General features: G+C 43.1%; 1 protein-coding gene across 1 annotated transcript in view; it reads left to right on the forward strand.

Annotated features, from left to right (window-relative positions):
• Positions 1-25529, forward strand: part of zfhx4 (zinc finger homeobox 4) — an 82447-nt gene that overhangs the window by 50846 nt on the left and 6072 nt on the right. The window contains exons 7-11 of the mRNA XM_085418487.1: positions 12733-12831; positions 19317-19450; positions 20533-20733; positions 21031-21151; positions 21311-25529. The exon at positions 21311-25529 is cut by the window's right edge and continues 1196 nt beyond it. Of these exons, the coding sequence (XP_085274613.1) occupies positions 12733-12831; positions 19317-19450; positions 20533-20733; positions 21031-21151; positions 21311-25529 (4774 nt within the window). The remainder of the gene's footprint in view (positions 1-12732; positions 12832-19316; positions 19451-20532; positions 20734-21030; positions 21152-21310) is intronic.

Genomic DNA, 25529 nt, shown 5'->3' on the forward strand with positions numbered 1-25529 from the left:
CACACACACTCAAAAAGACCAGTATCAATGTGGGAGTTCCTGTATCTGACACGAGATTAAGAGGGCCAAGCGGAGGAACGTCGAAGAACTGCCCTGTTGCATTTGCAAGAAGGAAAAAGGACCGTCCTGTCACACGCGCGCGCACACTCAACACACACCAGCACGAGCATCCTGTGCTGTAAGTGAGCAGTAGCCTGCCTTGCATTATTCACAGTGGCCGAGTGATCGAAGCCTGGTTCAATAACACTAAAGCGGCGCATGCTGGAGAGATTTGTCTTACAAAACCTTGACACACACACAGGCGCACATATGCTCTCACACACATTGATTTTTGGTGGTGGGAATCTCCTAGGCTTTGGACGAAAGACAGGGACGAGAGAGGGGGCTTCCCCCGTCAAAGCAAACCCCGCCCCATACACACACACACACACACACGCATCGTTGTACTTATTCTGGACTTTACACCCGGATACGGTGCATAGGCAAACACTGTAAGTGCATGTTTAATTCTCACAAAATGAGATCTGATGGATGGCGATATCATGCACGCGAAAACGAAAGAAAAAGCTGAAGATAGGCGGCGAAGGATCTGCTTCTTAGATCTGATGGGGTTTCATTTACTGCAAGATGAGCTGATGGTAAAAAAAAATGTAAAAAGCAAAGGAAAAAAAAAAGTCTAACTGATCATATTTCTGTTTTTTGCTGACTCCCCTCTTTTGCATTTTACCATCAGGGGGCTTTTTGCAAGCCAGGCAGAAAAAAAAAATCATGCATTGCCTGATATGTCATATCATTCTGCTGTAGTGCGTGTGTGTGTGTGTGTGTGTGTTTTTGCACAGGAGTGTTCAATTTGAAAGCCTTCACTTGATTTGAATGGAAATTTTTCTTATACATCAGCCACTTCATTCAGTTTCTTATTTTCTTCTGAGCGGCACAAGCAGCGCCCTCCGGCGTTTTTGACATATTAACATGTATTGACAAGCCAGCACTCGCATGCCTGTAAACACACAGCACAAACACACGCGTATACACACACACCTCTGTCCCCCGAAGACCTGTGATCAACCATACCCAATCCCTTGTAATCATTTGGAGCACCCACACACACACATACACGCGTACACACATGCACATGTATTTTCAGCTTCAATCCAGAGTAATGGTTTGGGGCAGGGGCTGAAGCAGTGGGCTTCTTTCCCTTAGCCCCAGTGTCTTAAGCTGCCATTGATTAAATGTTAACTGATATACTCGGCCCTGGCAATCTTGTTAGAGCTGGAGCAGGCAGGCAGCTAGACAGACAGTTTAGGACCTGCACCCTCCTGATCAATAGCACAGATAAAGATTTCATCCATCAATGAGCTCCCAAAACAAAAGGTATCTGATACCTGATTAGGCCCGCGGGGACACACGCGCGCACACACACAGATATGAGCATAAACACACTTTTACATGGCCACATGGGCTTCAGGCACATGAAGCGATAACACACACACACACACGCGCGCGTTTGGATCAGGTAAATACTTAATTTAAAAATCTGTATATAAGCTTAAATAAGCGCACACTTCTCACACACACATTCTTTTCACTCACTTATTTTGTCCAGAATAATACCTCTAACAACCCCATCTGAAGTCAATCAGTTCCACACCTAATGGTGTAATTACGACAGATACACACTCACGCTGAAGCGCACACTCCCCTGACACACACACACACATATACACAGTCAAGTTTGCAGATAAGACAGTCCTGACTTTTCCCGGATGAAGGTTAATTATGCTGTGTAAGTTCACTTAGGTGTGGGGTTGCGTTTATCCAAAGAGGTGTATATATGTGTCTATATATGCACGTGTGTATGTGTGTGCACGGCAATTTAGATTGCACGTGCATGCCAAAGGCACCACAAAATGGAAGAATCAATGTCTGGGCGATCACTACTGTTAACGTGTATCAATAATGTTCCCCCATCTTCTTTCTCAGCTATTGTCACAAGGCAATTTGAAAGTCCAAGCCTTTGCCGCAATTAAGACTTAATTATAAATCAATAAAAGAAGTCATTTGAATATTGATTTTTCCTTTTTCTTCATATTGTTAATATATTCCACACCCTGTCTGTGATTTTTTTTTCCCTTCTGTTTTTGTTACAATTTTAAGGGGAATCAATATTTCCCTTTACAGTCATTCGAGAAGTGTTTCGGCGTAATTGGAGCCAAAAACACAACAGGATGTCTTGATGGGGTTTGATACCCAGAGGTGGTCAGGGGGTGAAAATGTCACAGACCCTTAAATTGTGATGGATTCCCTCCCCCCCCCCCCCCAAAAAAAAAAAGAAAGAAAAAGAAAAGAAGAGCTAATGATACTTTATAGCACTCAAACAGTGATCTCATTTTGGGAGATTTTGGGTGACATTTGTTGTCACGATGCCAAAAACGCATTTCCATAATTTTCACGGCTGACATTTTCTTTGATATGACACTGTATCAGAGCACACTCCAGAAATGATATCAATGCACCCCAGTAACCTGCATTTCATTTGATTAAATGATATCTTTGCTGTTTTATTTTCCTGCTCAGCCATTTTGAAGGGCTGTGAGATTTTCAAGTGGCGTGTCAGGGGCCGGGAGTCTAATGCATGGAAACATAGTGCTTTCTGTTTTCTGACGGCTAGCAGAGATAAGGTAGAGATATGGCTCTAGTACTGGCTCAAATCTAAAACAGATCCTGCTTGGGGGGAGGGGGGTGGTGGTTGGGGGAGTTTAGAAAGTGAAGGAGGGGAGGGAGGAGGAGGAAGGGAGGGGTGGAAGTAGTAAGAAAAGGGAATATTATCAATCCTCTAAGTGTCTGGCGGTGTCTCTCTTTCTTTCCCTCTTTCTCTCGCTCTTTTTCTCCCCACTCTCCTTCAGTAATCTGATTTATTCGAAGCATATGTGTGCTGCTCTGTCTTTGTCTGCTTCTATTAGGGCCAGTGGGGGCCCATATGACATTGTTTAGCCAGTAATGAAATGGACATTTTTTGCATGTTTTTGAGAAAGTCAGAGGAAAGCCAACACTCCTTATTTGTAACTGTCTGCGAATACCATCTCCAGGGCAGTACAATACCATCTCCAGGCCCAGGTCTATGCATGTGTGTGTGTGTGTTGCGTGTGAACATGTGTGACTATGTGTTACAGGTTCCATGTAGTCATTTTGGAGATGAATCTGAGCAACCTAATGAATATTTTGGCTTGAAGATATTTTTTTCCCTTCTTCTGTTGCTTCTTATGAGTTCTGCCATCCTCTCTGACCTTAACACATTAGAGGCCCTGATGATGAACACATTTTTTGTTCTGCGCATGCCTCTATGACAAAAGACGTGTCACATATAAAAACGGTTAAGCGCTAATGGAAGCTACATGGTGCTCGACTGAAGTCCGCATCGGCAACAAATACAGTTACCGAAAACCATTTGAAATTAATAAAGTGACTGGAAACACGGTTAGGTTTTTTTTTGTCATCTTTATATGTGTAAAATACACATTTTTAAACATTTCGTTTATCTGTCCTTTCTGTCTACTCAAATCTTCCCTTTGTTTTTCATCTAGGATTACAGTCTTGTTTTTTGGTGGCTCTGAAAGCAGATGGTTTTATGCAGCTAAAAACGGGACAGTAGCCCAATAGGATAAAGATCTGTTTAAGCATTATCCATTTGGCCACTGCCCGTCACAGGCCTATTTTAAGCATAGACACACACACACACGCAGCCATTCTCTTAAACCATGGCAGCCATTTTATTAGATTCCCTGTTTTCAGGCCTCGTATTAGTTCTCGGAAAATAAATGAACCTTGAATACATGACAAGGACCGGTCTGGTCAGTTGAAAACTATATCTATCCTGCTCGTATCTTTGTTTACCAGTGTAGTGATGGATGGAGAGATAACGGGTAAATGGTGGCGCACAGGAACAGATGGGATAGGTATATGGACGGATAGCTGTGTGAAAAGATAGAAAAATAGATGGACAGATAGATAGATAAATGGATGGATAGCTAGACAGATGAATGAGACAGGGAGATCTTGTTGGCCTGATAGAGTTGAGCAGGTATGCCGAGAAACAGCTGCTTTCTTCATTAGGTTCATCTATCGATCTCGGACCCTTGTTTTGTGCGTGTGTGTGTGTGTGTTTGAGGGAGAGGAGAAAGACAGCAGGCTCTGTAGATAAGTGCTGGTAATAGAACAGAATGAATTCTTATCACAGAGATGGGAAGGCCATTAACCCTCAGCTCCTAGTTCTCTCTCTCTTGCTCTCTCTTTTTCTCCCTCCCACCGTCCTCCGGTCTGGACCTGACAGGTTCATGTTGGCAGGTGTGTGTGATATTTCCACTATGTGTGTGAGACTCTCCAAGTGCGTGCATGTGTGCGCATCTCAGCTGCCGCTGCGCAGACTGCCCTATTGGCCAGATGTTTATAATCAGGGGCTAGATAAATATTGGCCCGAGGAATCATAAAAGACCGGGAAGAAACAGAGAATAGAGAAAGAGATGGGAGGAGATGAAACAGAGGAGAGGAATCTTCTTTTCAAATTATTCTTAAATCCCTCAGTAAGCATGCCGTGCCGCCTCCTCAGTTCACCTACTCAGCCTAAGGTGATTCAAAAAGCCGAAATGCAATATGGCTGTTGTGTAAGATGCAGGTGTGTGTGTGTGCACGTGTGGAGGTGTACAGTAGGTGTGTTAGCCTATTGTATAAGGCCAGGTGTTGGGGCAACTTTTTTTTTATCCACCAGTGAAACTTTTGAAGTCATATTTTTGTCCTGTGAAAACCCTTTTTGTATTTGCCATTAAAGAATCATTAACACCACCCTCCACACACACACACACACACACACACACACACACACACACACACACACACACACACACACACACACACACACACAAACCCATCCACCCAGTGCCCACAGCACTGAAAATGAAACCCTTCTTAACACGAAACAACAGTTTCTGTCTGCGCAGCAAGCAAGACATGCAAGCCTTTAATCTTGGCTATGTTTATTCATATGATTTTTTTTTCTCCCCCCTCTTTTTTTTTCCAAAAGGGTAATAGGTGTTTTGTTAGTCGCCTGCAAGACAGCAGAGCGAGCAATTTGAGCGAAAGAAAATACAATGAAGAGTCTCAGGAAGTCGTAATTGACAACAACAAAGCAAATTTGGAGCTGCTGATACAAGCATTTTTTACACAAAAAGTCATTTTTTTCAGCTTATTCTGTCAGTTCAACTTATTGACATTCACACCAGGAGCGAATTAAATGTGACAATCCTATTGTCTGGCTTTCAGAGTCGACCTGAAACTATATATATATATATATATATATTCATCCAGGATTACAGTCTTGTTTTATGGTGGCTCTGAAAGCAGATGGTTTTATGCATTATTTTCGATATATATATATATATATATATATATATATATATATATATATATATATATATATATATATATAATATAAAAATATAAATATAAAAATCTTTTTTTTCTTGCTGGTGTAATAAGTTTGCGTGTTTTTAACAATAAATGGCTCAGTGTGGGTGGATTTGAGAGTGTGGATGGAAACATGTGTGTTTGCTTGTGCTGGTGTGTTTACATGTTAGCATGTGGGCTGTGGACTTATGTGCATGAAATGCATTGAAAGCTGCGTAGGAGTAAATGTGTGTTATACGCAGAGATATTCATGGTTAGGTGTGTGTGTGAGGGGGAGAGAGGGAAAGCGTGTGCGGGTGTGTGTGTGTGTGTGTGTGTGTGTGTGTGTGTGTGTGTGTGTGTGTGTGTGTGTGTGTGTGTGAGTGAGTGAGTTATTCCCAGGCCCTGTGCAGGAGCTGTAGACCCTCTCTGCTGGGTTGATGTTTAGTATTTTAGACATGCTACATTAACAACATCTGGTTAAGATCTAAATGCTTGTTAAACGCGCTGAAATTCGGGGGGAAAGGTACAGGGAGAACGAGGGAGAAAGGGGGGATAAAGAGGGAGAGTAAGGTAAATAAAGATTTGAGGGTGAGAGAATGGGAGGGGGGGGATCAGTAAGTCTGTAAGGTTATTACTCTGGCAGTATTACCACTGGCCCTTGACTATGTGTGTGTGTGCTTCGGTGCGTATACGTGTGTGTGTGTGTGTGTGTGTGCGTGGCTGTGACTGTGTGGGATGGTGTAATGTTTCAAAGCTTTCCCCCTAAAACCTAGAGGCCAAACTAGAGCCACGCGCGCGGCGCAGGAATGTGACATCACAGGGCCCCCTGTTGCTCACATACGCACACATGGTCTCACAGGGGACGTGACCAGAGTTGTAAGAAGAAATCAGCATCAACATCATGCCTAAGTTGAGGAGACACGGGAGTCAAATGTGTTGCACAAAAACATTAAGGCTTCATTATTAGCACAGATAAAATGGACCCAGTATCAGGCCTGCATTATTAGACAGACTTAACACTCTGAAAATGCTCTGCTATACGCAGTCCAAGCTACACAATAACAGATTCTTTGTCTTGTTATTTTAGCAGTTCTTATATATCGTATATTTTCTTTGGCAGCAATTACACTTTCAGTTGATGCTCCAATTTTATGTTATCCATGATTTAAGATAAACAAAATGCAAAACAAGACTTTTTTTTTACTCCTTTACCCCTTTAATGAGCACCGTCCTAGCCCTAAGGAAGCAAATTAGAGGCAGCTCAACCCAGCTAATGAATTCAGCCATTTTGGAGTCTCCGTGTCCAGTTTCCTGGCGTGGCATTGCTCGACTGTTGTGTGCTGTACAACCGAGTCCTCCACCGGGCACATAATGACCCGGCATGGCGGTTATGGGCCCTTAGGGGGAGACAGGAGGGGGAGTGAGTGGTCTCAGAGCAGGTCATTATACAGCTAGAGGGCACACACATACACACACACATACACATGCACACAAACACACTGCACTCACACTTTCAATATATTCTTCATTGCCTCCATCTCCCATATGTCTAGTCCTCTATTTTTTTCTTTCAGACATCTCTTTCTCCTCCACTCTATCCTCCTGCGTCCGTCTGTTTAAAACTTGCTTTTCTATCTGTTTGCTTTTTGCTCTGCTTTGAAAAAATATGAGCATGTTTTGTTTGGGTTTTTTTTATTTCTACTACGGATGCCAAATTTCAGATACTATTTATTGGATAAACAAAACAGACATTTATGGGTAGGAATCTAACTGGTTACACTGGCTACTAACTGATAAAATCTCAAATCAAATTGATAGGTTGAATCTCTGATCATAAGACACTTAATTATTCTTCCTTTTTAACAGTTAAATATAGGCTTGTGTTGGTTGCAGCGTAATCGAAGCCAGGGTTTGTGGTTAGCTCGAGCTCACCGGCCGGCTTTAATGTTCCGACTGACCCACATCAAAGAGAATCCCACCAGGCTGCCAAAATCACACACCCTCCACAGTCTGGCCCACTTTGTGTGTGTGTGCACGCGCGCGTGTGCATGCACAGAGGCAGTGGAAGGTGACTGCGAAAGTTTTTGCTCTGTGTGTCCTCTGGTAGCGATTAAGTTGATGGTTAAGAGTCCCCCCGCTGCAGAATGCTCTGTCTCTCTTTAACACACACACTTTACACACACATACTTGCACATGACATTTCACATGCAAACATATGCAGTCACTGTCTCACTCGCGTGATCAATGGTACACATCCACGCTAACACGATGTAACATGCACAGTCATTCACGCGCTCACGTACACACCCGTGTGGTGTGTGAATGTCAGGGTCAGTCAGAGGGCAGACGCTGTGCTGATGTATTGAGAGAGCTCGTCTGGGAATGTCCTCAGTGTGGAAACACATTCCCCATATGCACACACGCACGAACACACACATGCATGCGCGCGCACACACACCACAGATATAACTGACTAGAAGGGGAAAGGAGAAAAAAGCACTGATGAGGCCCAGATGATCACCCCCTCCTGTTCTCTTTTTTCTCTTTCTTCACCCACTCTTCACCCTCTTCCTTCCTCTCCTTCAGTCTTTCTGTTCATTGTCTCACGTTTCTCCTGTGTTTTGTCTGGCTACAGGTAGACTGCCCCCTAGAGGTTTGTTAAGACCCTGGTTTGATATTGTTAAGATCACACACTGCAGTTCAGACCACTTTCACTTGACTTATTTCCAGAGGTGGGACCAAGTCATTGTTTTGCAAGTCTCAAGTAAGTCTCAAGTCTTTATCCTCAAGTCTCAAGTCAAGTCTCAAGTAATGTCAGGCAAGTCAGAGTCGAGTCTCAAGTCACTGGTGTAAAAGTCCGAGTCAAGTCACAAGTCTGAAACTTTGAATTTCAAGTCCTTTCGAGTCTTTAAAAAAAAAAAAACAACGAAAAAATAATGTTGCAGTTATGCTAAATGTAAATATTAGACCATGTAATTTTAAAATCTGTGTTTTTCTCAACACATGACAAAATAGTGAACTTAGAAAATATACACAAATTGTGAAATTGCACCTCTTTAAAATGCAGCTCAATTAAACCTAGCTCCAAGAATAGTTTTCACCGACAGTTCTGAGATAAGCTGCATGTTATTCTTGGATGCGGTTGTAGGACCGGCTTTAAAATCGCATGACAAAAATATCATACACATTAAAAAAACTGTATCACCAACGTAGCCTGGACAACATTTGCTAGTTAGATGAAGTCAGCTATCTCATCGTAGCATATTTATATGCATATTTATAATCATACGGTTCTTGGAGTGAGTGCACACACTCGTGAAGTTTAGTAACTTCCGGTCACTGCAACAAGCCCAGGTACAGTTTACCGACGGATGGGTGCAGGACCTTGAAATGCACCGTGTAGAAAGTAAAGACCATCGTACGTATCATAAGTTTACCAGTCTCACAAATCGTCGTCATAAATACACATTCCTTAACCGTTTATTAATAGGACCTTTGAGCTCAACGGTAATTAATTAGTAGTGGAAATAATTTCTGGTAGCATCACAGAAATGTAGCAGTGACAATAATATTGTATGCTGTAATCGTACTGGGCAATTAGTGATACAAAAAACCTGTTTTATCCTGTGAATAAAAGTATATGTTTTTGTCAGTGTACCATAATAACAGAAGCGAAACGCAATATTGTGTCAGGACAATTCACTATTTATGCACAATAAACAAAGGAGCATAGCGCCACAATTTCTGTTCAGCGCCAGACTTGCTTGTAACCTATATCACCAGTTATGTTATGAAAATGACGTATTAACTACTAAAAAACACTGACCTTTGTGTAAATGCTTGGAGCAGACTAACCTGTGAGCTGGAGGGTTCTGGGACGTTATATTTGACCTTTGAATGGCTGCAATCCAGGCCACCCGTCGCCTCTTTGTTACTTCGGAAACATGGCTCGAACAATTTCTCTTCAACGAGGTAATCCGATAACAACCGATCTCTTTACCCGTCAGCTTCCCGTGGCTGTCATGCGACCGGCTATTGCAGTTAATAATACAACAGCTTCTTGCCATTTTTGTGTTTCTTTTTATCGCTGTATAACTGATTTTAATTGAAAGCCTGCGTGTGCTAGTACCGCTTGCCACGAGTTCCCAGAATCCTTTGCGGTTCTACCCGTGAATGACGTCACATTTTCAATCTCTATATAATATGCATGTTAAATTTTGTATTTGGGGTAAAATATCAAGTCTTTTCAAGTAAACCGGTTCAAGTCCAATTCAAGTCCCAAGTCATTGGTGTAAAAGTCCAAGTCAAGTCACAAGTCTTAGAACATTTTTTCAAGTCAAGTCTAAAGTCATAAAATTAATGACTCGAGTCTGACTCGAGTCCAAGTCATGTGACTCGAGTCCACACCTCTGCTTATTTCCTCCTCTGCTTGCTGTCATCTGTTAGAAGAATGACTTGATTAATTTGCAGTTTGACCAGCTTAATGGGCGAATACAAAAATGTGCAATAAGTCATTATGAAGATCATATTCAGAAGTAAAAAAAAACACAGTTGTCATGTAATGGTAACGAACTAGCTGTAATTCACACATTTTTATTTATCATCACAGATGGCAAATTTATTTATGGGATAAATGATATGGTCCCGTAGTGCATTATAGGGATAATATCAAATAAAAATAATTGCTATTAAACTTTTATGACCATCTTTTTAAATTAATTGAATAAATGATATGTAACAAATCACTTTTTTCCTTCTACTTTATAAACGTTTTTATTATTTTGACACACTAACTTGACCTTGCAGTATATAAGATCTACTAACGCGTGTTTTTTTTCTCAGTATTTCTGTTTTGACCCTTACCCCTCCACCCCTCCCACCGCATGCTTATGTGAAACATGCTGTTCGATTTGTACCGTTTGCTTTTCCTTGGCTTTGAACAAAAGTCAAGCATAGAGAAAAGATAAACCAGTGATGAAGGACTTTGGTACCCGCCACACACGTGCAGCATTTACACCAGCACACACGCGCACACATGGATACACAGTGTGCGTCCTCTCCCCCCTCCGTATGAAGGTGAGGTGAATTAAAATACAAAGATGGACGCTGCAGCACCAGCAGTGAAAATTGCAATTTCTGCAGCCCGGCCTCTCTTGGCTGACAGGAGATATTTCATCTCCGTTGTCACCGATGTATTAATAAAACATCAGGAGCAGAGTGCAGTCCCAGTCTTTCATACACACACACAAACACACAGACTGTGTGTACACAGCGTGTACAGCAGCCACGTGTGCAAATGCAAAAATATAACAGTGTTCATGAATACAGGCACACACACACAAACACAACTGCAATTTTCCTCCTCAATCACATGCCAGCATCTGCCATGAAAATTTCATGCTGTATATAATGTCCACTTAATGTGTTGCCGCTTAAAGCAATGGCGCCAGCGCTTAGTCTGTGTGTCTGTATGTGCTTTTTTGCATGTGTGTGTGTGTACTCACACCACATGGTATTTGAAAGGGTTAATCATATCATGTTTCCAAAGGGGTGTGTGTGTGTGGTGGTGGTGGGGTTGCAGACCTCTTTTGCTCATCGTACAATGGCCAAAGTGATTGTATGCAAATGCAAGCTGACCTCAATGCACCCTTTGCCTGATTTCTGTGAATATGTGTGTGAGTGTGCCTGCGTGTGCTGTGTGTGTGTTATAAAATATGGTTATTAAGGCAGTACAGGATTGATGAGCTCAGCTCTTTTATACACACTCACCCATGCACACAGACACACACCGGTTTCATTCTCTGGCAGAGTGAGGGGTTTGTGTTGAGAGCGAGACCCCCCTTTCCCCCATTTAAAAGACATGAAATTTGTAACGGTTTTTCCTCTGTGTGTGTCTGCGTGAACGTGATACTCTGCGTGTGTGTGATTTGATGCCTGTTTGCAAGTGTTTCTGTTTGATTTTGCATTGGTGTGTGCTAGTCCTGAGATGGAGGAGGGCACTATATTGTGTGTATATTTATATATATGTGTGCGCGTGTGTGTTTATATGTGTGCGTGTGTGTTCGTGCCATGTGTGCATGCGCATGCCTGGTTATCTGGCCTCTCTCAGACTGCTCAAAATTCATTACAAAGTGACATCAGCCCAGCCGGAGACAAATGATGGCTGGATGAAAGGGAGCGCTGGGGCTCGGCTAGGATTAGTGTTAGCTTGTGCTGGCGACACATATATACACATACACACACACACACATGCGTACACACTCGCACACATGCACACACTTTAATCCACTGGCAGAACACTGCAGATACACAGAATTATCAAACAAGGGGCTGAACTCTCAGAGATGGGTAGGCTAATCTGCTAATAGTGCAGAGCTGCACGTGTGTGTTGGTTTGTGTTTTGGCGTGCACACGCAAATACACACACACATACTTTTTAGCAAGGCGTGCAAAAATACACAGACACACTATTTCTGTACGGGGTAGTGGTGAGCATGACCTACACAATCTCATGTTATTTTGCTTTTCATTTTTCCTATTTTTTCCCCCCGGATTTTACAGCAGGATGTGTGTTGTAGGCTGTCAGTGTTAATGTGTGCCTCAATTTGGTAGAGCTGTGTATTTTTTCCAGTTGTCGCAATAAAGCAGAATGATAGCGTTTCCACATAATTATGTTTTTACATTACAACAGCATAATTTGTGTTTCCACCATGCTGTAATATTTGTCTAACCTGAAATAACACTTTAAATGAATAGAAGAAAAGTAAAAATGCTTATTTAAAATGAAATATATGGACAAAAAGTCATTATTATGCAATGTCAGTAAATAATATTCTTTCTTTTTTTGAGAAGTGCATGTTGAAGAGAGGCACCCGAAATGACTGAAGCCGTTTCCCCGGAGGCCATATTTTGTTGTCACACAACCTTTCAGCTTTCAGGCCATGGATGTATTATGTTTCACCCACTAGAAGTGGCAGAGCGCGGCTGTTTTCAACAAAGCATGTGTTTAAGTCAATAACATTATTTGCTGGTGAGATATGCTGTTCAGTGGGATACGTTTATTCTAGAAAAAGGTGTTTATGGGAATAAAGCAAACATATAAAAGCTGGAATATTTCTCTAATATCACACTGCAATATATGTTAGAACATCTGCAGCTTTCAGAGTCAAACACCATGAAATTTTCTTTTTCCAGTGCTGCCCTTACAGTCATCGAATGTGTTTTAGAGAGCTCTGCAGATAATGAAGTTGTTGTTTGTGTGTGTGTGTGTGTGTGTGTGTGCATTTTCAGAAGAAACTTCTGAGGACAGTGAGAGACCTCCTCGCTCCTCCTCCAGGCCCGGGCTCAACCTCAGCGACCGAGACTCGGCTGACAGCAGGAAAACTGACCGTAAGTCTGCGCGCGTGCAAACTGTGCGCACAAAACACATACGAACCACAAGCCTCTCGTCTTAAGTTATTGTTCATGTGTCGCTCTCCCTCAGATAAGGTTCTAACGTGTGTGTAACATGTGAATGCTGCTGACTAGCCTCCATGTGACCCGCTTTAATCGTTTCCATCTGACAGAAAGAGAAAAAAGGAGAGATGGGGGAGTGGGGGAAACAAGAAGAGGAAGGAAAAAAGGACAGAAAGAGAGAAGGATAAGTTGAGTGTTGTGGATATTACCAGGCAATGTCCAGGCCCCAGATTATTTTTTAATCAAATCAGTTTGCGTGCTTGTAATTTATAAGCGCCTTGCATTAATCTTTTCTCGTTCTTGTGCCCTCTCCGATGACATATTAATTTTTCATAAGCGCAGGATTAGATGGGGGGCCTGTGTATATGTTTTTCTAATATTGCACTGCATCCCTGCAACCCTTAAATTAGTTTTTTCCCTGCACTCTCCCTTCATTTTTCTTTCTCTCCCATTTTTTTTTTCCTGGCTCAATCCATCCCTTAATTGTTGTCCAATCTGTGAACCTATCGCAGGCATTACCTTGGGTAGAAAAAAAAATAGCACGAGATAGAAAGAGGGGGAAAGGAGAAACAGTTTATTCGTTTGTAAGTATAGTGAAGCAGGGAGGGGCAACAATCTGTAAAAGGCGACTTGGCGTCGCTGTTATTTTGGGCGAGGTATGGAGCACATAATGCCTCTGCTGTGAAGCTGTGGTCAGGATGGCCCCGGCTTTGTTAGATTTGATTTACCCAAATATGAATTCATATGGTTTTCTTATGTATGAGATGGAAATCCATGGCTGGGAATGAATATTACATGGGGCTTCTCTCTCTCTCTTTTTTCCCCGCTCTGTCTTTGCATGGGGTTCTCATTCTTTCTGCCCCTACTAATGTCTCTTCTACTCTTTCACTCTTGCCCCCCGACTCACACACACACACATGCACTTCCAACTACACCCTCTATCCATCTGAAGCTCCCTCCCCACCTTCTCTTCCTAGCATGCCATACCTAGCTCCATAATGTGAGGCTCAATGAGCCAGAAGGAGAGCTGAGTGAGGCTGGGGCCTATTAGTTTAGCTAGTCATCTATCTTTCAGCTCTATCTCTGTGACAGGCCTGTCTGACGGACTAGCGGGGGGAACCACCATCCATGCATTTACTGCTGCATATTACCACCAGCGCCATTTAACACCAGAGCACACATGCAAAAAAGAAAAGGGAAAAAGAAAGAAACCCACGGTGTTCTTAAGCGTGCCTACGTATGCGAGCGTTCTTGAGTGTAGTGAAGCTTATTTAATAAAGCAGAAATGTATTCCATTTTTTTTTTTAATTTTTATGAATAATTTGTTCTAGGAGTCGCCTTGGGGGTAAGGTTTTAGTTTGTCTAGGAAGGCAGATATAATATTGCTAGTGGCGCTTTTTTTGGTGTTTTATTATGCATTTGCTTTAAAGGAGACTTGAGAAAGTCAATTGCCAGAAAATGTAAAGTGGGGGTGGTGGTGTTGTGGGGGGGGCGGGAGATCCTGGTGTGTTATCAGGCTGTTATTCTGGGGCCTTGTTTTTGTTTTGTCTGTTTGTTTTGATTTTTTTTATAAGTAGGCAGATTTAACATTTCCTTCATCAGGCCTAAATCTTGAGATCTGTGTGTGTGTGTGTGTGTGTGTGTGTGTGTGTGTGTGTGTGTGTGTGTGTGTGTGTGTGTGTGTGTGTCCATATGGTATCTCCAGGGAAGGGATTACAGTGTGACCAAGTGAGCAGTGTATTTGCGCACTTCATCTCCAAGACCAAGAGTCTTTAAACAAAGAGGGGCCGATAGATAGATAGAGAGGGGAGAAGAGGGAAGGAGCGAGAGAGAGAGAGAGAGGTGAAAGGGTGGGGGAGGGGCAAGGAACCAGCGAAAAGAGCTGTTTCCCTTTCTTCATTTACATTGTCTTGTTTTAATCCCGTGTCACTTCAGATTAATTATAATCCACGTTACATTTTCCATGCAAATGTCCTCAGTGTGGATTACTTCCAGATAGCTTTATGCTGTTTGTGTAGATGGCACATGTCGCCACCATGGCTCAGGGGCCCACTTCTTATAAATAATCAACTAAACAAAGGCCCCGGCATAGAAATGAGCCTGTCAGGCAGCCTAAGGAAATTACAGATCTCTACCTGCTTCAAATTAGCACAGAAATTACTCATTGTTCCTCCAGTCAGATGTTATGTATTATTGCGTGTGCAATTTTGAATCGTGAAGATACGGGCGAAACGAAACGCATTCACGTGCAAACAAGATCTCATGTTAAATAATTCTATATTAGCTTGTTTATATTCTGAATATTTGTGTGTGTGTGTCTGTTTTTTTAATGTGCATGCATCTTGCAAATTTCCCCCAACTTGAGAGGATAGCTGTGCTCCTTTTCTGTCTCTCTCTCTTATATGAGATTAAAATATATTAAAGATATTAGCATGTTTAATTACAAGCCTGCAGCATTTCCTTTGTGCATGCACTATGTGTGTTTTCTGTGTAATGACAGCTTGTTGAATGTCTCCGACAATTTGTCAAATGTGACAAGGCCACGCTCATATTTATCTCTCATTAGAACACAAGCTGGAGATGGAAGAGAAGGGAAGGCTAGTCATTAAAAACACACAAACTACAAGACAGCTGCTGTTTAATAGCCTTTCTTTCTTTGACTCTCTCTCCATCTGACTATGTCTCTGCCTCTCACCATTTCAATCTTTTTCCAGCCTCCTTCTCTGTGTACTTCCCTCCGGCAAGATCTGGGCCCTGCTGAGTGCTTCAGTGGGAGTTTGGGGTTCAGAGTGTGTTGCTGTAATGTTATCAGGTGACCGGGGGTCAGCCTAATGTGTAACCTCAGAGCAGTAGGCCAGTAAATCATGCTGGCCAGCCCTCCCTGGCCCGCTTTGGCCAGCTCTCCTTCCTAGATTTACTGCTCCGTAACCTTAGCCAGTCTGCCAGGGCTCAAGACAGCTAAATTGAATACTAAATCCAAGCCACCCAGCCCACACTCCCACACCACCGCCCCGCTCTCCGCTCTGTGTTTGCTGGGCTTTTTTGTATTTCGATTAAATGAAATGACAGGAGTGGAATCATCAATGGAATTGATGCAGCATGTTAAAAGAAGATAGAGGACGAGGGAAAAACAGGGGAAATGGTTACAACAGGTTTATTTCACTGTCGACTTGATCCCGGTGATGCAGCCGACTTTACGTATAGTCAGTCCTGAAGACACGATGATGATTCAGTGACATACTTGGACAGTTTGTGTGAAAAACTCACTTGGTCAGTCTGCTTTGTACAAAAAATCTTTTTTTAAGCAAAAGGGCGGATTCCAAATGGATCCCCAGAAAAAGCAAGAGCTACAATGGCATTGTTGGTTCCCCTGCCTTTCGAGGAACTATATGGGATAAAAATACCCCGAGGCCGTGGACTTCTCTGTCCCTCTCTGTCATTTTTTCTTGTTCTCTCCTCTCCCCGTTGTTCTGCCTTTTACCCCATTGCTCCGTTCCTCTCTCCACTGGAGCGTCCACTTGCGTCTATAGAAGTGTATGTGTGCGTATGTGGCTACCTAAACATCCCTGACAGTTGCAAATAAAGATGGGTGGTGTGTGTACCGCTCTCTCCCCCTGCAATGCAAAAGGGGTTGAGTGTCATAAATCACCTTTTGATTTATCTAATCAACTCAGGTCCTGCTCCATGCAGACATTTGTCATTGGTGGAAGGGGGTTAGGGGGTTGAAGGGGCAATTTCAGGTTTATTCTACCCCTCCATTTCAATAGGCTGCAGCTGCTGGAACCCACATGTGGAAGAGGGGATGGAGGAGAGCCGGAGAAGGGAGGGGAAAGTACAAGGGGGAGGAAAAGGAAAAAGGACAGTCATTAAGTATGGGGTGCAGACTCAGAGACAAAAGAAAATGAGAGAAGAGTCTTCTGATTCTCCCTTGTTCTCAGTCATGTGCTCTCCTGTTATTTCTCTTGATTTACTTAAGTTATCCAAGCACTATTCATTGCAAGAATATGTGGCTTGTTAAGAACAAGGTTTTAGGGATATTTAGATTTTCCTCTCGTGGTTTTATGGATAGTTTTTGGATTGCGGTTGCCATTGTATTTATTTGTCCTATTGGTAATTATATTCTTGGAAGACACTCTACAATTTTGAATGCAATTCTATGCCTCAAAATAGGTTTATTATTCACTGGCAGAGCTTGCTATTGAAAGCTCCTAAGTGACCATAGAAAGAACTCCTCTCTCATTCAGGGTTAACCAACTGTTTTTTCTTCATATGAGTTTGAGCATAAGCATAAGTGTTGATTAAAGCAGCGGGTCAAAGACATTCAAAACAGAAGGACAGATCTTCATGTTGCACACACACAGACGAGCATTTACATTCAACATGACAGTAATCAATGGTGATGTGTGCCCCCCCCCCCACACACACACACACACACACACACATGCACACACACACACCACCCCCACACCCTCCACATTGTAAATGTGTTTGCAGGCTCTCGTCCAACAATCGCCTCATCTCCTTTCTCAGGGATGTAATTTAGTTGCAAATTGACTGGAAGACGGAGGCAAAAATTGAAAGTTGAAATTAGAAATGGTTATAGTAAATATAGGAGGCGGGGCACGGACTCGGGAAAGGTCATGTGATATGACGGGCACTTCCAGCCTGCACCGATCTGACCAATGGAGTGTCAGAGGCCTGATATGAAGCACAAAATACACACGCATATTTGCACATAGACACGCGCGCGCGCGGACACACACACGCTAGCCCTGCAGGGGCCATCACAAGCAGTGGAAGACGAGATTACCTCGCTCTTCTGAGCTGCAGAGCAATTCTCGGATGTTCTTGGAAATTCACATTGTGCCCTTGTGTGCGTGTGTGTTTTTTTTTTCTTCACTCTCCCCTTTCTCTCTTTCTTCCTTTCTTCCCTCCCTCCTTCTCTCTTGTCACTTTCCTTGACAGGCCAATATTTCAGGCTCCAGATATAGGGGATTACAAATAAAATAAGTGGAACGCCTACTTAATGCAACAGAATTAAAATGCATGAACGGGCCGGAGGAATTGATATGAGCCCAATACAAACACGAGCCACAGAATAATATGAAATACAAAATGTTTTTTTTAGCCCCCTCTCCATGTATCAGTGCTTTGATTTCCCTTTTTTTCCATTTGTGCATCTAGCGTGAAGCGTTGATTCGCAAGAGTGAGGCTCACATATTGCCTTGAGTGACCAGACGAGGGAGGGGAAGCGGGAGGAGGGGAGGGGTGGGGGTGGGGGTAGCTTAGGGAAGAGAGCGAGGAAAAGGGAGGGAAGGAGGGAGGGAGCGTTGCTGTTGCTGTGTCTTTGTGTTGTGCAGAGTGGGTAAATTGCAGTGGCAGAGTATAGCAGGGCCTGCACGGCCTGTATCTTAGGATGAGGCTAATGAAAGATTTATCAGTGGCTGCAGCGTTTACTAAATACAACCAGAGGCTGATCTCTCCACACTGAGCCCTGCTGTTAACATCACACACGCTTACACGCACACATACAAACAGACACACACAAGTAGCGCTGGTACTGTACCACCAGCCGTGACAAAGCCCTGAAAATTTAGCATCTTATACAGACACAGGAGTTGTCGAGGCAGCTGGGGAAATGTATATGAACTAATGAAGTGTATAATATTACCATAACATTTAATGTATGTCGTGCTGTGATAATGAGCCTGCCCGAGTTTTTCCTATTTTACATGTCCTCGGGGCAGTGGCACGTCAGCATATGTGAATGTGAATAATACTCTTCATGCTTGTATCCATGCTAATGTTGTCCTGGTGTCAGACTCTTTTTTTTAAAGCCATCACCTACAATACATGTGTTGATGTTATTCAGTTATTTGTAAAGCAGTAATTATTTAATGATTGTTTTATGATCCCATACAGCCACAAAATGTCACAATTAGATTTTATTGGCCCATTCAAATCGTGCATATTCTGAATGGGAGAGGTGAAAGTGGGGCAGCTCATTGTTACAAAAGATAGCAAACATGACAAACCACACATTTATGTTATGTTCACAAATGATCCAATTCCAATGCGAGGGATGTGAGAATTTTATCAATTTTTATCATGTATATTTCACATGTTACAGATTAATACATCCATTTCTCATGTAATATGCAGGATATATTAGATGCTCTACTTAATATTCTTCTCCTGTATTCCAAAAACCTTGGAAAAAAACAAGTTTGCCATTAATATTGTTGTATTTCTGTTTAAAAAAATATGTGTATCATAAATATTTGGAATATTAAAATATACAAATGCAGACATTTAAACTGGGAATATAAATACTGAATATTTAGTTGATGAAATCCATTCACTTTTAACCTTTTGCGTTCTCTGTCCCCTATTCTCTTTGTCTCGCCACCACCTGCTAGGAGTGAATGCCGTGTCTAAAGAGGTTACCAGACCGAATGCTATGGTTAAACATTCTCTCCTGCCAGATCGCCAAATGGAAAGCCCACCTAAAAGGCCAAAGTCTGCTGAAGGGAAGACCTCAGCTAATGACCAGGTTTGTGAAGTTTTAAAAGGAAACTCCCAGTTGCGTTAGAAAATGTCACCTGTGTTGTTCTTATCTGTTCCTCATTTAGTGTTTGCGGATCTGTATACTGTGTTCACCTTGCTAAAGAAAATCCATCTAGGTTATGGTGCTTATCTATGTACCTATTCAAAATGGCTATTTAAATTCCATATACTAGTTGGACTTTGTCATTGGATCTACAGAAAGCTAATAGCCACTGAGGCAGGTTTGTCTTCATAAGCACTAATGAAATCTAACCTTCACTGTCACTGTGGGATGAGCTAATGGAAGATACTTAACTATAAGAAGCAGAAATGTTAAGCCAAGCATTTAGCAATTCCTGGCGCCATTCAAAGGGTTAAATGCATCCTACTATTCCCCCTCTGACATAGCTTTTCAGCATCAAGCACAATAGGCCGGCCTTTGTGTCCTTAAGTGGAATACCTGCACTAGCCTTAGGACTCCTTGCCTGCTTCTTTTCCCCTTTTTGCATCTCTTTAAATTATATGTGTTTTTAAATTAGATTATGAAGTATTAGCTCGTCTGGTTCTGGTAGGAAGGAAGACTTAGTCATTTCAGAAATGGATTCTATTAAGACAGGTGGTAGGGAGGCAGCTATGCTCAGAGTACTCGCTGTAATGAGGGCAAGGCATAGCTTAGGAGAGTACACACCTTTGTCATCTGCAATCTCCTGATTAGAAATTCTGGCCAATCTTGTTTTCTACTAATAAAATGGCACGACTTAAAAGATTTAAACAAATTACATGAAAGATGGTTGATTTATGTTTTCTAGGTCAAGTTGGGCATGGTAACTGGGGGCCGGGTGGCAGATAGTGAGGATTACCAAAAATTCTCGTTTTGACAGATTTAGTGGAATTTTAAAAAGTAAGGTGTGACCAGTGAGGCGGATGGCTGGCTAATTTAATGGCCGTGCAGTGCAAGAATGATACCCACTAAAGTACATTGAGCGTAATAAGTAACTTCTGCTCTTGAATTAAAGGAAAATATTTTCCTTTTCTTTAAAATCATTTCATTATTTCCCCACCTAGTTATTGTGCTGTCTTGTTTTTTAGGTTCAGCAGTGTCCGTACTGCAACTACAGCAGTAAAGATGCCAACCGTATGCAGCTACATGTTATGTCCCAGCATTCCATGCAGCCAGTGATCCGCTGCCCACTGTGCCAGGATGTCCTTAGCAACAAAATCCACCTGCAGCTACATCTCACTCACCTTCACAGCGTGGCACCCGATTGTGTGGAAAAGCTCATTCTGACTGTATGTAGAAGTAATGACTAGAAATACAATTTGTTTGAATGTGTCTGTTAGACTGTGTGTGTGTGAGAGCAAACTGCACATTCAAAGCAAAAAGAAATTGTGATGTTACTTGTTGTTGTTGCTAAATGTTCTCTCTTGAGATGCTCCCATAATCTTGAATGTTGTTACTGTCCACCGAGAGAAGCAAATTCTTTCCCTAAAATAAGCTTTGATTTCAATACAAGAAACAATTTGGCACGCTTCCTCTGCACTTTCTATATCAGTTTTTGGTATAATAACAATCTTTGGTCTTTGCAGGTTGTTGGACCTGAAACAGCAACACCAAATAATATAATGCACCCCCAGACTGAACAAGAGAGAAGTATGTCGTTAATGGATTCCTCTACCTCTCTCACAGATGGGTCAGGAAAGTCTCATGGTGAGCAGAATATGTAGCATACACTGTTTTCTTTCTGTCATTAATTTGTTGCCCAGATGATGGTAAAGGTCCACTGAAGAACTTTAGTGTGTAATTTTCTATATATTTGTCAAAAAATACTGACTGACGAGAACCTTACATTGTATTTTCTATGCGTAGGAAACATTTCAAAGGATGAGCTGGCCAATCAAGACAAGAACGATTTAGACCTGCAGCGTGAGGAACTCAAGCCCCCAAAGGAGGCCTCAGAGGCCCCAGATTGGAAGAGAGCCAGTGGATTAAGACATGATAGCAAATCCCCTGATAATCTGCAGGAGCATCTCAGTGAGCTCCAAAGACTTCAGCAACAGCAACAACAGCTCTCTGTATCAGATCGTCATGTCTACAAATATCGTTGCAACCACTGCAGTTTGGCCTTCAAAACAATGCAGAAGCTTCAGATACATTCTCAGTACCATGCCATCAGAGCAGCCACTATGTGCAGCCTTTGCCAGCGCAGCTTCAGGACATTCCTGGCCCTCAGGAAGCATTTAGAAAATGGGCACCCTGAACTTAGTGAGGCTGAGGTGCAGCAACTCATAGGCAATCTGCCACTGAATGGAGATATCACAGAGAGTGAGGCCAGGGCCTTGGAGGAAGCTCAGGCCTTTGAACATGACTTGGACAAAGATGATGAAATGGACCAGGAAGAAAGGCCCAGTCCCACAGGAAGTGACAGTAGCTCCCTGCTAGATGACATGGGAGCAGAACCAAAACGGACCCTACCATTTAGAAAGGGGCCCAATTTTACAATGGAAAAATTTCTGGACCCTTCTCGACCTTACAAGTGCACAGTATGTAAGGAGTCCTTCACCCAGAAGAACATCCTACTAGTACACTATAACTCAGTTTCCCACCTACATAAATTGAAAAAGGTCCTTCAAGAGGCATCAAGCCCAGTTCCACAAGAGCCAAGCAACAGCATTGACAACAAACCATTTAAATGCAATATTTGCAATGTTGCATATAGCCAAAGTTCAACACTTGAAATTCACATGAGGTCAGTTCTACATCAGACCAAAGCAAGAACAGCCAAAAATGACATGAGCAGCAGCAGCAGCAGCAGTATATCTGGAACTAGCGGTCCAGTATCTTCAAAAAGTCCAGGCCCAAGCACACAAGGGAATGCAAGCAATTTAGATGCTGCAAGAAGTGGTACACCTTCTTCTAACAAAGAAAACACTGTTGAACCCAAAGAACCTAACAGCAGTAACAACTCAAAACAAGCAGCAACTACTGACCATGTTTCAGCACAGGCAAGCAGCCAACAATCAGCACAGTCCTCAGCCCAACTGCAGCTGCAGCTTCAACATGAACTCCAGCAACAGGCTGCTTTCTTCCAGCCTCAGTTCCTCAATCCAGCTTTTCTCCCCCATTTTCCAATGACCCCAGAAGCATTACTGCAGTTTCAACAGCCGCAGTTCCTCTTCCCATTTTACATACCTGGGGCAGAATTCAACCTTAGCCCAGAACTTGCGCTGCACTCAGCTGCAGCTTTTGGAATGCCTGGTCTTACTGGATCATTTCTAGAAGACCTGAAGCAGCAGATGCAACAACAGCACCAGTTACAGCAGGCTCAAGTCCAGCAACAGGTTCAACAGCAACAGCAGCAGCAGGCTTCTCAATCACAGTCACAAATTCTGCAGCAGAAAAACCAGCAACTGCAGAACCAGAAAGCAAAAATGGAAGCTAGCACAGTCTCAGTTTCAGAAATACAAATGTCTAGAGATGCAGAGGACCACCTGGAAAAACAGGAAAACAGGGCGAAGATGGAAAATGGAGGTGATGCATTGAATGATGTAGGAAAGGACAACAAAGAACCCAAAAAGTCAAAGTTTTCAGAGCCTCTGATTCCCCCTCCACGTATTGTGTCAGGAGCAAGAGGTAATGCAGCAAAAGCGCTATTGGAGAATTTTGGATTCGAGTTGGTGATCCAGTACAATGAAAACAGACAAAAAAACCAAAGGAAAAGCAAAGATGGAGTTGAACAAGTAGAAATGAATACTGATAAGCTTGAGTGTGGGATGTGTGGAAAGCTCTTCTCTAACATGCTTATTCTCAAGAGCCACCAAGAACATGTGCATAGTCACTTTTTCCCATATGTGGAACTTGAAAAGTTTGCCCAGCAGTACAGAGAGGCTTATGACAAACTTTATCCAATAAACCCTTCTTCACCAGAGACACCACCGCCGCCACCACCTCCTCCTCCTCCTCCTCCGCCACCTCCTCCTGCTCCAACCCCAGTGACAGCTCCTCAGCCTGCTGCCATGTCTGTGGCCAAGCCTCAAACTCCAGTACCTTCACCGGTTCCTGTTTCCCATCAGAGTTCACACCAACCCTCTCACCAGACACAAACGCCCCAGCCACCGCCCCCACCTCCACCACCTACTGCCCCCCCTGCACCACCCCAAGTGCAGCTACCTGTTCCCTTGGATCTGCCCCTTTTCCCGCCTCTAATGATGCAGTCTGTCCAGCACCCAGGGCTACCCCCTCAGCTGGCCCTCCAGCTGCCCACTATGGATTCGCTGTCCACGGACCTTACACAACTCTGCCAACAACAGCTGGGTCTTGATCCAAACTTCCTCCGCCACTCTCAATTTAAGAGACCGCGCACCCGCATCACCGATGACCAACTCAAGATTCTTCGCGCAAACTTTGATATTAACAATTCTCCTAATGAAGAGCAAATTCAGGAGATGTCAGAGAAGTCTGGCCTGCCCCAAAAAGTTATAAAGCACTGGTTCCGTAACACCCTTTTCAAAGAAAGGCAGCGGAGTAAAGACTCTCCCTACAACTTCAGTATTCCTCCCATTACAACACTGGAAGACATTCGATTGGAGCCCCAACTAAGTGCACAGGAATACCACAGAGCAGACTCAATGATGAACAAGAGGTCCTCCAGAACCAGATTCACTGATTACCAGTTAAGGGTACTTCAAGATTTCTTTGACACTAATGCCTATCCAAAAGATGATGAGATTGAGCAGCTCTCCACTGTGCTCAACCTGCCATCACGAGTCATTGTGGTGTGGTTCCAGAATGCTCGCCAGAAAGCTCGAAAGAGCTATGAGAACCAGGCAGACTCTAAAGACAGTGAGAAAAAAGAGCTGACTAATGAACGATACATCAGAACCAGCAACATGCAGTACCAATGTAAGAAGTGCAACATTGTGTTCCCACGCATCTTTGATCTTATCACTCACCAGAAAAAGCAGTGTTATAAGGATGAAGATGAGGAAATTAATGACGACAACCAATGCGAGGAGTATTCAGATTCTCCTGAGCAAGGTCCATTTAAGATCACCCAGGGACCTTTAGACATACCTAAGCATTCCCAAACAGGAACTCCCAGCAGTTCTGGCTCAAGCTCCCCTGTGATGTCCTCTCCTCGTACTACCATGGGCAAAATTTCCCCCAAGCCAGATTTGACCCCTGAAACTGAAGTTAAACAGAACGAGACTGCCCCTTCACCAGTGGTAAAGTCACTACCAGAACCAAGACCATCTAAGGCTTGCACACCGCAGCCACCTCCACAAAAAGCCCCCCAGGCACAAATGTCAAGACCCCATTCCCAGCCTCAGGCAGCTGCAGTTCCCTCAAGTCCACTTTCCCTGGCACTGTCTTCACTTACAAATAGCCTTTCCCATCAGATGCTTCAGTACCAGTGTGATCAGTGTAAGATAGCATTCCCCACTCTAGAGTTGTGGCAGGAGCACCAACACATGCATTTCTTGGCTGCTCAGAACCAATTTCTTCACTCACAATTCCTTGAAAGACCCATTGATATGCCCTATATGATATTTGACCCCAACAACCCCCTCATGGCTAGCCAGCTGTTATCTGGAGGTCTCTCCCAAATCCCATCTCAGAGTAGCTCTGGCTTAGCTTCTGCTGCAGGCTCTGGGGCGATGAAGAGGAAACTTGATGACAAAGAAGAAAGTGCCAATGACAAAGATGGCGGTAACAGTAGTGAAGAGCAACACAGAGATAAGCGTTTAAGAACCACCATCACACCAGAACAATTGGAGATTCTTTATGACAAATACCTACTTGACTCTAACCCAACAAGGAAGATGTTGGACCATATTGCACGGGAAGTTGGCTTGAAAAAGAGAGTTGTGCAAGTTTGGTTCCAAAACACCCGTGCTCGAGAGAGAAAGGGGCAGTTTAGGGCTATAGGGCCCTCCCAGTCTCACAAGAAATGCCCCTTTTGCAGAGCATTGTTTAAAGCAAAATCTGCTCTAGATAGCCACATACGATCTAGACACTGGCATGACGCTAAGCAGGCAGGTTTTAGCTTGCCACCAAGCCCAATGATGAATCAAGACAATGAAAGAGG

This window comes from Rhamphochromis longiceps, linkage group LG9, assembly GCF_057381845.1.
Source record: "Rhamphochromis longiceps isolate RC_006_pf linkage group LG9, R_longiceps_female_GT1.1, whole genome shotgun sequence".
Lineage (NCBI taxonomy): Eukaryota > Metazoa > Chordata > Actinopteri > Cichliformes > Cichlidae > Rhamphochromis > Rhamphochromis longiceps.